At 38.6% G+C, this 12,830-nt stretch overlaps 1 protein-coding gene across 12 annotated transcripts in view; it reads right to left on the bottom strand.

Annotated features, from left to right (window-relative positions):
* NBEA (neurobeachin) overlaps positions 1–12,830 on the bottom strand; it is a 752,331-nt gene that overhangs the window by 338,267 nt on the left and 401,234 nt on the right. For 10 of the 12 annotated variants that reach the window (XM_077159019.1, XM_077159015.1, XM_077159017.1 and 7 more), the window contains one exon: positions 10,031–10,095. In XM_077159019.1, the coding sequence (XP_077015134.1) occupies positions 10,031–10,095 (65 nt within the window). Of the gene's footprint in view, positions 1–9,612; positions 9,725–10,030; positions 10,096–10,666; positions 10,691–12,830 lie in introns of those variants that run through there. The other 2 variants (XM_077159022.1, XM_077159028.1) reach the window with 2 other exon arrangements.

Here is a 12,830-nt window from a genome sequence, read left to right as displayed (position 1 = left end):
AACAAAGAAGTCCTGAAAGAGTTTGCCAATAAGAGACCGGCCCTATAAGAAATATTAAAAGAAGTTCTGCTGGCTGAAAAAAAAAAGACAGGAGAGGGACCTCTGGAGGAGGGCAAAGAATTGAAGAGTATCAATTTAAAGGATACAAAGAAAAAGAGGGAAGGATAATTTAAAGGATACAAAGAAAAAGAGGGAAAAGAATATAAAGAACTGACAAGGAAAATAAAGAAGATAAGATGGTGGAATCAAGAAATGCCTTTTCAGTAATAATTTTGAACGTTAACAGACTAAACTTGCCAATTAAAAGATAGAGATTAGCAAAATGGATTAAGAAATATAATCCAGCTATATGCTGCTTACTAGACACTCATCTTAGACACAAGGATACAAATAAATTGAAAGTGAAAGGATGGAAAAAGACGTTCCATGCAAGAGACCCCAAATAGCTAAATGCATCCTAAAAAAGAACAAAGTGGGAGGATTAACACTCCTGACTTTAAAACCTATTATAAAGCCACAGTGGTCAAAACAGCATGGTACTGGCACAAAGACAAAAGCACAGACCAATGGAATCGAATTGAGAGTGTGGAAACAAACCACCAAATCTATGGTCAGCTGACTTTTGACAAGGCCCCCAAATCCTCTGAACTGGAACAAAACAGTCTTTTCAATAATTGGATATCAACAGCCAAGAGAATGAAAGAGGACCCCTCTCTTATACCCTACACAAACATTAACTAAAAGTGGATTAAACACCTAAATATAAGAACTAGCACCATAAAGCTTCTAGAAGAAAATGAAGGGCAACATCTTCAAGACCTAATAATAGGAGGTAGCTTCCTAAACCTTAAACCCAAAGCACAAGCAAAGCAACAAAAGAAAAAAAAATAGACAAACGGGACCTCCTCAAAATCAAATGCTTCTGCACCTCAAAAGACTGTCAAAAAGGTGAAGAGGCAGCCAAGTGAATGGGAGAAAATATTTGGAAATCACAACAGACAAAGGTTTGATTTCCTGTATATGCAAAGAAATCATACAACTCAACAACAAAAGAACAAACAATCTAATTATAAAATGGGCTAAAGATTTGAATAGGCATTTTTCTGAAGAGCAAATACAAATGGGTCAAAAGCACATGAAGAGATTGCTCATTTTCACTGGCTATAAGGGAAATGCAGATCAAGACTACAATGAGATACCACCTCATACCTATAGGAACGGCTGTTATTAAACAATCAGGAAATTATAAATGTTGGAGAGGATGTAGAGAAACTGGAACACTTACACACTGCTGGTGGGACTGTACAATTGTGCAGCCCCTACAGAAGACTGTTTGGCGGTTCCTTAGGAAACTAAACATCTAGCAGCCCTATGACCCATCAATAGCACTACATGGTATATACCCAGAAGAGCTGAAAGCAATGAGATAAACAGACATTTGCACACTAATGTTCAAAGCATTATTCACAATCACCAAAAGATGGAAACAAACCAAATGCCCATCAACAGACGAGTGGATCAACAAAATGTGGTATATACACACGATGGAATATTATGCAGCAGTAAGACAAAATGACGTCCTGAAGCACATGACAAGATGGATGAGGACATAAGGTTGAGTAAAATTAGCCAGACACAAAAGGATAGATACTGTATGATTCCACTTTTATGACCAGCATAAAAGTATAATCAGAGACTTATAATACAAAAAACAGGGGACTTAGAGATACATAGAAGCTAGAGATGGGTGAACCATTAGCTAAAGAGGTTGAACTCCAGTGTAAGGGAATAGATAGGAGTGAGGGTGGTTCTCTAGTGGGTCTATAAGCAATATTACCATATTGAAGATGAACAAGATTGAAAGGGGTTGTATAGACATATGTGTCTCAATGACTCACACTAGAAATATGAATTAGTTCTTAAGAATTACTTCAAAGATATGATTCATGTATAAAGAGTGTTTAAGTTCAGGGTACAGGGCAAAAACTGCTATCGCATGCTATGAGCTATGTTCAGAAGGAAACCATCAGCACTACCACAGCAACAGCAGAGGTAAATAATGTGGTGAGGGACAAGAGTTAAGAGGAGCTTTAGATTTTCTACTTGGTGAGGGTGTGTTTATTGTTTTTCTGCTTCTTGGGAACAACAAACTTATCTAAAACTGAGAATACTGATCGACTGTGGACTTTGGGCCCTCTACAAGATGCCCGATGAATGCAGGTGGCTGAAGGACTCACTGACAGAGAAGTAGAATGGCGAACAGTGGTGTATACTTATTTATGAAGGTTGTGCTGCTACAAAATGGAACAATGTCGTGAGACATGCAATGATGTGGATGAACGCATTTGGTGAGACAAAATAAGCCAGAAACCAAAAAAAAACCCAACAATGTATGGCAATCTTTAGAAAATGCTTATAAGAAAACAGGGACCTAGACTGTAAGCTTTTAGAGCAAGACACATTAAGTCTGGAGGGGTGATTATTATTTCTGGATTTTGAGATATATATATATATATATACACACACACACACACCTGATATTTAGGGATAAGAGTGAAGCTGAACAGGTCAGGGTTAAAGTAATTCAGAACACAGGGATAAGGAAGACAGTGTCTGTATTTCAGAATGACACATACTCTTTGAGACCAATGGAAGAAAGGTTTATTTGATCTGGAACTGAAATTTTCTATAGTGTATAATCTAATTCAACCTATCTGTATAGCTCATTTGAACAACTGAAACACAGCACAGAATGAGAAAGAGGACCTTTAATCCTGTATAGATTATTGTAATGCCTGAAAACATCATAGAGTATTGTAGAGTATTTTGATCAGATAATCAAAAAGTACTGGCAAAGTCCCCTGAGGGATGGGAGAAAGAATATGGAACTATTAAACTTTACCATCAGGGAATCCCCTGATACCATGTCAAACTTTAGAGACACCCAAATCAATAGGCCATGCCCTCGATCATGAGGCTTACTCTTTTGACACTTACGTAGGTAGTAGAGAAGCTTAGATTACCTATAGGCATGCCTAAGAGTTACTTCCAGAGGACCTCTGTTGTCGCTTAGATGTGGCCTCAGTCTCTCTAAGCCCAATTCTGCAAGTGAAATCATTGCCCTTCCCGCTACATGGGACATGACATCCAGGGGTGAAAGTCTCCCTGGCGATGTGGGAGAGGACTCCCAGGGATGAATCCAAACCTGGCACTGTGCAATCAACAATTCCATCCTGACCAAAAGGGGGAAAAGAAGCATAATTAATAAAGTACCCATAGCAGAGAGACTTCAAATAGAGTTGAGAGGCTACTCTGGAGGTTGCTCTTACACAAGCTTCAGGTAGACCTTGCTACCTATCATAACCTGCCATCCCCCAACCAGGACCATTCCAGCCAATCCTAAAAACACCTAGGGCAATACAGAAGATTCCACAAGGGTTCCATGCACTAGAGTAACTTTCCAGAAACCTACAACCTCCAGATGGGTCCCTGGTCCAGATAAGTCCTGAAACGTACCTCAGCCTCTCCAGAACATCAGATAGTTCCATCTCCCTCCCCTATATTAGTGAAAGAACCTTCCAAAATAAAAAAATTAGAATTGCTAAAGCCCAAACAACCCCAATGAAAGGGATGGAAAGATCAAAGGTGATGATGGAATTATACATAGGAGATTGGATTTAAATGAATATGAATGCTGAATCATTAAATTGATATCTCTTTAGTCTCCAGTATTTTAGAGCAGCTAGAAGTAAAAACCTAAAATTGTGAAATTGTAACTCAAGTCAAAGTCTGAAATATGTTCTACAACTAATTGTGGTGCTGTGCTTTGAAATTTATAGCTTTTTTGTATATATTTATTTTTCACAAAAAAAAGGAAAAAAAGTTGATTGTGGTGATAAAGTATTTAAGCCCTCTAAAAAAAAAGATCTAACACAAATAATTTTGTAAAGATGTGAGATTTATTTTTTTACCTCATTCATTTGTAAAACTCATTACATAACTTATTACATGTGCAAAATGAATAAAACAGTAGTATAAAAAGGCATAGAGTAGCCTGTCCAGGAAAAAATATGGAGGGCAAACTTCTGTTTCCCAGTGTATTTTCCAAGATTCTTGGTTCAAAATTAAACCCAATAACTACAAAGAAAAAGTTGCAAACTCATACAGACAGAAAACGGAGCAGGGCCTATTTATCGGGTGGGGGCAGGGGGAGCGGAGAGTTAATACCTGCTGGATGAAGAGTTTCTTCTTGGGGACAGGGTGAAGGGGAGGAAATGGAAGGTGGCAAGGACACTGGGGGTGTATGCAATCCAACGAGATGGTGGGTGTGGGAGGAGCTGAGAGGGGAAAATGTATACTGTCATGTGTCCTCACAAATAATAAAAAAGGGCAACTACACAAGAGGACATTATTGGACCACGTGAGAAAAAAAGGAATATAGACTGTAAGCTTTATATAAACCTCGAGTTTCTCGGGCTTGGTAACCACACTTAAAGTGGTTACAAAAGTGAGTATCCTTGTTTTCAGGAAATGAGCATGGCAGTATTAAGTGCAAGGAGTATGATACAGAACCCACACTTAACTGTTCAAAAGTGGATTGACATCCCCATCCCATTTTATCAACAGCCCCTTCCAACATGAAAAAGTTAGAATAGGCACAGCCCAAATACCTCTAAAGAGTAGGAGAAAGATCAAAGGTGCTGGTGGAGTGATACGGAGAAGGTCGGGTTTAACAAATGAGTATGACTGCTGAATCATTATACTGATATTTCTTTTAGTCTCTAGTGTCTTGGAGCAGCTAAAAGCAAAAACCTAAGACTGTGGGATTGTAACCCATATTAAACTCTGAAATCTATTCTGCATTAATGTTTGAGATGTGCTTTGAAATTTATTCCTTTTTTGGTATATATGCTATTTTTTACATAAAAGGAAAAAAAAGTCGATTATGATGATAAATACACAGCTACAGGATGATACTGTGAACCACTGATTGTATACTTTGGATGATTACATGGTATATGAATATATATCGATAAAAAAATTTAAAAAGCAGACTGACAGATAGATAAATATAGACAGAGACAGATAGATACATGGGTAGACAGACTGACGGACAGATAGAATGATACAGCAAATGTGGGTAAATGTTAAAATTGGCAAATCTGTATATCTGAGTGAGGGTATGTTGGCATTCTCGGTATGGGTTTTATTTTATTTATCCAAATGTCCAGTTTGGAAGTATTTCAAAATAAAAAATTTGTAAAAAGCCAGCCACACACACAAGGAAACCATGATTTGAAAAAAAAACATTAACCCAAATCTCAAATCTATCTTACAGTTTTGGATGTCATTGTTTTTTTACAACATTTTTTTTTTTTTAGCATATCTAAGACACAAACAATCTCAATGAAACCAGAGCTTGCTTAAATATTAAATCACATTTGTTAAATTTATGAATACATTCAATTTGGGGGCCATATGATTACTAAATAATTCCACTTGGATCAATATGCTTCTCCTCCTAAAAAGCTAAAAAATGCAAGCTGTATATTTCCCCTCTTATTTTAAAAAAACAAAAAAAAATCTTGTGAGCCTTAGGTCAAATTCAGTGCTAAACATGAATAAATCCTGGCTTTCTATTTTTAATATTCATTAAATAGATTCTGTATGTTTTCAAAAAAGTGATAAAGGTTTATTTTCAGCAAACTATTAATCTATTTTAAAAGCATTCAAATTCCATTATTTAGAAAGGTCTTTATTTGACTTATTCTTCAATTTATATTTTAATAATTTAAAATCCAATTATTATTGCCAAGATACTATAGGCAATTTTACATCCCATTAACTTTGCTTTGTTTTAATTACAAAGATCCTTTGTTAGATTCCTTGAAATGATCCAGTTTATAATTTCAGCCTGTCCTGGGGAGCACTTTAATTCATCTGCACATTCATCAATTGTTTGTGTCCTGTTAATTGTAGACAACTGCACAACTGCTTTCTCCAGCTATGACTGATGAATTGTATTCATGAGTGTAGCTGTTAAGTAGGATAAACATTTATAACAATTTCCACTTAAAGATTCTTATCTTCATTTCCACAAGGGCAAACTAAAGTCTGATATTCTAACAACGGAGAGAAAGTTTATATAAGCATATATATGTGTGCATGTGTTGTGTGGGTACACATATGAAGAGAGAGAGTTCATTTTAAAGCATTAGAAAAAAAGTAAAAAAAAAGCTACATATACTCGCAAATGAGATAAAAGCGCATGTAAAACACCTAATCTGGTCCCTTGCACACAGGAGACATCAGCAAACAGTAGTCAGATGAAGAGAGTGATGGCCTCACTGCAAATGCATGGCCACAGTCTAACTATGACAGTTCTTTGATCTGGAACTCACAGTTCAAATTTGCGAATGACCTAACTTGAAAGGAAATGCCCCAAACTAAAGGTGGGAATCAGTAAAATTCTGAATCTCTATTACATGTAATAACAACAGTAACCACTTCCATTTCTGGCATCAATATTCCAACACCTGAAATAGAAGTTATAAATATTCTACAGAGGTGAAAAAACATTGGAGGGAGATGATGTTACCCACAGAGAGTCACACACATCATCAATGAACTGGTAATTAACTCCGACGTCATTCAACAAATACCCATGTCCACACTGTAGAAATGACCCTGGAAATGTACAACACACAAGCAGCATGCGTGCCACGGCAGGTGCGGATAAGCCAGGGGAAACGGAGGGCACTAGAAGAGCACAGCATGGCGCCTCTTCCGGAGCGGCAGGGCGGAGGGGTTGTCTGATGCAAAGGGAAGAGTTCTTTATTTTTATTAAAATTGAGAAGTGGACAACTTAAAACAAATGTGCATATTCTGTGTTCTGCAGGAAAGAATGTTAAAGATGGGAGCCCCCAACGAGCCCCTCGGCAGTCTGGCAAGCCCCTCAGGTCCCATTTTTCTACTGGATATTTTCAGTATTTTCCACAATATTCCCCACTCTTCTCAAACATGATCCCAAGCGAGGCTGAGAGAAGAAGCAGTACCCCCTGGGGACACCCCAGGCTCCCTAGCCGGCTCCCTAGCCGGCTCCCTAGCGGACTCCGGAGTGCGCCCTTCCCTGGCGCCCTCCCTCCTCCACCTTCCTACCTGGGGCTCCTACTTCCCAGGTGCTCAGTACGGCCCCTCTCCCTCTACCCTTACTGGTTTCTTTCTGTCAGTATTCAACACACTCAAGTCCTTCAGACGACAAGCAAAACAAAAGCACACAAAGTACAAAAACCATACTACAACCTGGACTACTTAATCGACGATTGTGCTCCTCTTGTTGACCATCCACTCCTTCTCAACACACTCTTCCCATCATTTGCTCTTCTCCATTCCTCCAATCAATATGTTATTGCTAACTACCTGCAAGTTTTGTTCTTGAATCCAGAAATAAAACACCAGAAAGTGTGCATAAGAACCATATGACAAAAGAGTAAACAAACAAAGGGAATAATTTCAGAGAGTGTTATTCAGTGCTAAACTAGGTCATGCGATGGGGAGGGGGTGGGGGTGACTCATAACACTGCCAGGGGACCCTGTCTGAGATAGTGGCATTCAAGTTGACACCAAACGATGGGGACCAGCTGATCGGGTAAAGATGTGCGAGGATGGATTTCAAACTGAACTGCAATAAAAGTGTGTGTGGGCGCCAAGTCCTCGGCACCCCGCACACCCTCCTGGCAGCACCCCAGCAGCCTTAGTACACCCTCCCATGTACAAGCAGAAGACCTGCAAGCCTGCATGGCTACTCAGCTTTCTGGACAGCTGGAGACCCACACAAATGATGCCTACTCGGCATCTCTACTTGGACACTACCCAGAGGCAACATTCAACTTGCCATAAGTGAGAGCATCTCTCACTGTCCAGCTAGCCCACGCTCCTGCTTCTGTGTTGTAGCTAAGTGAACAGCACCACAGACCATCCTTCTAGCCCTTCTATCAGCAATTCTACCAATTTAATTTCCAAAAGACACTTGAAATTCGTCCACTTCTTCCATCCTCACATCTCCTATCACTGAGCAGGATGCCTGACTCCTCTAACGGTGCTCCCTTTCTGGCTTTGAGCTTCGGAAATCCATTTGTCATATGAAAGACTTGACGCCTTACGAACAATGCAGATCTGGTCCTGCTGCCCCTCTATCTGAACTCTTCAATCACTCCCCTTCACACAGCTCACAAGACCCTACCCAGTGTGCCTCTTGTCCTGAAGGGGAGACCCCTGCCCTGTGAGGCTGTCACACAGTGAGAACTGGAACAGTGCACCATGGCTGTGATTTCCAGGCCTCTGCACCACACTATTTCCTTTGCCGAGATTATTCCTCTATTTTTTTCTCCTGGCCATCTCCTTCTTTGGGTCTCAAAACCATAAGGAAAAGATTGGTGTCAAAAGTAGAAACATAAATCCAGGTTAGAACAAGGCAGATTATGGGGTTTTGAAGATTGTCATGAATTAACATTACAAAAGAATTATAATTGCCTTTTATATTCCCAATCCCTTGCCCAAAACAAAATAAAACCTGATCACTGAACAAAAAACTAATATCAGAAGCATAAACCTTTGATATCAGCAAATTTCTACCCTTATCTTTTCAAAAAAGCTTCTTTAATATAATAATATAGCATCACAACTGCATACTGTACAATCTAAACTAAGTGTTGGTGGTTCAATTCTGTTAACTCTTAAGACAGTTACTAATGGCAAAACATTATTTTTTTCCTTCCCAGTTGAAATAAATTAGCAAAATTAGCATAGTTGTGCATTGAGATATGACAGTTTAGTAATATCTTGGCAAATATATCCTTATTTATCTGTTCTTCATCTCCTGAAGATGGACAATAATGGCTAACAACTCATCACAATAATATTTTGTAAGAAATAGTGTGTGCTATTACGTAAATTTATTATTTGTGTTTAAAAATAAAACTTGATATTTCCTAACTCTTTTGCTTTGCAATGAATGAAAAACTTATTTTACATTTTAGGTCTATATTATGACTAAAAACAATACTGCATCATGGATTATCAAGATGAGAAATATATAATAATATGAATTTCTAAAAAACAGAGGCTATAAATCCCCAAATACAATAAAAACATGGGAGAAAAAAAAAATAAGCTATACTCAAGTTCAATTTTTAAAAACTGACTTATTACACCATATATAACTCTTTTTCAAGGATGTTGTAAAATATTCTTTCATGGTCCCCATTAATAAAGATAAGCTGTATATATGGTTAGCATTATTTCCATATCAATTTAATTAAACCTCGATCCAAATAAGAAATAGATTAGACTAAATATCAGTCATCATTTCTTAGAGATTGTATCATATCATGCAAGAAACTCAAGCTGTAAAGGACTCAGGTCTTTGGCTGTCAAAAGTTATATGTGTCAAAGAGGGACTGCCACCTCTGTCTTAATGTGTCCACTGCCAATAAGGCATTGGGAAAATCATAGTTAACAAACATTCATTAAAAATCAATAAATACAAAAGTAGGCTGAAACACAAATTCACTTCTAGCATCATTTTAACAATGGGATCTTTATATTTCTTACCAAACTTGCTATACTTTCTGTATCTAACACCCTTTACATTTCCAGTAGAACAGTGGATAAGATGGTGTGTGCACATGGGCTGATCACAGGCTGAGGGAGTAAACAGGGAGCATAACATGGAAAACAGATGGAGTGGCAGATGGGACTGCAGATTGGATTCACTTGATCTGTGTAAAACAACATTATTACTCAGAAAGATGTTGCTCAAATCAAACAAAATCTTGTAACATTTGTCCCTTTATTCTATACAAAAATAAATGTTTAATATTTTAAATTTTGTTAAAGTTTAAGTACCTACATGACAAATTAATTAAAAGACTTTTTCCTATATAGTTTCTGAACAGGTGATAGGAAAAAACAGTTGCCCAGTAGAGTAAAAGGTATACTGAGTAGTTTCCAAAATTGTGAAATTAATTACCTTCCTTCATTGATGAGCTCGATAAATGCAAGTCCTGCATTCTTCTGAATAGAATTCTGCCATTCCTAAAGGGAAAAAGCAAACGAAGGGTGAGAAAAATGAGTGTGTAAAGGAAAGAGACATCTGGTTAAGGACTGAGTTGATGTTAAAAAATTCCTCATGATATAATGCCAAACTCTTGTTACAATATCTTATAACAAATGTTATTTTATAAGAGAACAAATTTTAAAAAAACTCAGCCCTGTGTGGCTTAGTTTTAGAAGTTGCTTTTCAATCTCCAGTAGACGCAGGCCTGGTGCCGACTGAGGTCACAGGGGCAGAGGGTTCTGGGTACAGAGTTTCTTCTGGAAGAGATCACAGGATGGATGGCCCAACTGTACACGGCCGAGTAGTATTTGGGAAAGAAAAACTAAGCACCTAATCTTGAGTTTTTTTTCACTGAAATTTTAAAATGAAAATCAGAAATACAATCTATTTAGACTAATTTGGAAATGAAAATGTATATTCCAAGTAATTGTGAATTCTAAACGACTGAAAGTTACAAAGAAGTTACATATAAAGTTACACACAAATTCTTTTGACATATGCAAAAAATACTTTATATTAAAATGCTGCCAAATGTAATAAGCCACACACCTGATACAGATTAGAATGTATCTGTAAACTGGTCGGCGGCAAAGGGTCATCACTAAGAACACAAGTGCCTGTTAGACAGAGTTGTAGTTTAGGGAATATATTGCTCATTTTGTATTTGCCCTGCACGCTATATGAATATGCTTTATATATTTTGGTGGGGAGTTACTGGTTTATTCCAGGGATTTCAATTTTTTTTTAATAGATTGCTTGTAAACAGAAGGTTTTTGAATTGAAAATTATATTCTTTCTTACAGTTTTAAAGATACTCTGCTAATACATTTTTTTTTAAAAGAAATCCCCTTGGTCACTCGTCACCTGCCTAAAGACTTTTTCCCCGTGATTTTCCTAAGAAATAAGGTGCTGATCAAAGCGGTCCCACAGAAGCGGTCAGCTGACTTGCCCAAGAATTCAGCTTCATAAAACAGCACCTTCATGTCAACCCTTCACTACCTTGACCATGCTTCCTGTAAGGCTTTTCCCACATGCTGGGAATAAATGCGGTCCCCCAAAGTGTGTTCTTGAGAAGTTGTTTTCTTTGCCCTAAGTCTGAAGAATCATAGAAGAACAAATCCTGGCTCTGTATCTCCACAGGAGAGGGCACCAACAAAGTGGGAAAAGGGTGTGGTGCCTGGGAACAGAGCCGACAATGGTGATTATCTTATAAAGGTCTAAGAGATTCAGATGGTTCTGTGATCTTTACCTAAACTTTACCCAAATGATTTTACGGAGGTTATTTAAACTCTGAGATCCATTCTATGGAAAAGAATTACACAGAACTTTTCTGGCATTTTAGCAAAATTACTTACTATCTCCTCTTAGATAGAGTTTGTACATTCCCATGATAATGCTTTATTTATGACAAACCAAGGCCTTACAATATGAGCAAATTACTCAGGAATACTTGACTTTTATTGTGATATCAGCTTAAAGAGAAAAAGGATTCGTATATAAGAACCAAGCCACTATGAAGAAGAGATTCACACAGACAACTTCTTAAACCTTATTTTCCTTATGCTATTGCAGGTACAGCAAGGCTCTTCTATCAGTATAAACTTCTAATACGAATAGGATTTTAAATAAGATATTTCACAAGGTACATGTTCAAGTATTATATACACATCTGAAACTATACCATGCCTAAAAGGTCCCGGCACAATGCTTTAAAAACCGCTTTTAAAGATCAGCTTAAATTATTTGTTATATTTTAAATATCCGGGAGCTGCATTCAACCCATGAGATCATAATCTGCAACCTGTGACTGAGAAACAATAGGAAATAGACCGAGCTAAACGCAGGACAGCAAGTTTGAAGGATGTGTATGCCAGTGAAAGCTCATGAGCCAAGACCTCCACTCTTTTAGAAGACTGGCATGCACTGCTAAGGAGGCGGAAACCGTAGATCACTTCATTTGCACTTCCAAAAGCCAGGCAATAAGGGCTTCCTACTTTAAACAAAGAAAAGACACATTATAAAGAAGAGATGTCAGGATTTGATGAAGATTCGAATTTAAGGACTAATGCAGGAGAGTGGAATAAACTCAGCTTAAGTGTTTAATGTGGATGTTCGAGGGAATGGTGAAGTTAATATGAAAATACTCAAGAAGGGTGCACATTCGGGGTAAATCATATTCAGTATCTTCAGTTTACACAGCTTGGATTTAGAGTCATGATGGCATATCCAAAAGGAACGTGAAATCTGGAATTAATTACACAGAAATATGATTAAGCCACAGGTTTAGCAGTCTCCAAAAACAATTAACAGGAAGGGAATCAAAAGACATTGGACCTTGGACACATTCACCTTCCTAAGATGAGCTGTAAGGGACGAGAAAAAGCCACCAACATCGATGAACAGAACAGTTATCGGAGAGAAATTAACCTCCTGACACACGCCAGCCTAGTAAGGCGGGATGCGACCCCCGGGGTAAGGCGGGACGCGACCCCCGGGCCGGGTAAGGCGGGACGCGACCCCCGGGTCGGGTAAGGCGAGGCTCGACCCCCCCGGCCGGTAAGACCCGACGGGACCCCCGAGGTAAGGCGGGGCGCGACCCCTGGACTCCTGGAAGCCGGCGGGGGTGGGGGGTGGCCTGAACCTGGCCCTCGAGGGCAGCCGGGAGGGAGGGGCGTCCTCACAGGGCCTCGGCTCTGCTCCGCCGGCCCTGGGA

The sequence above is a fragment of the Tamandua tetradactyla genome, chromosome 4, assembly GCF_023851605.1.
Source record: "Tamandua tetradactyla isolate mTamTet1 chromosome 4, mTamTet1.pri, whole genome shotgun sequence".
NCBI classification, from domain to species: domain Eukaryota; kingdom Metazoa; phylum Chordata; class Mammalia; order Pilosa; family Myrmecophagidae; genus Tamandua; species Tamandua tetradactyla.
The sequence above is the reverse complement of the archived record's forward strand: the minus strand, read 5'-3'. Positions and strand labels throughout refer to the sequence as shown.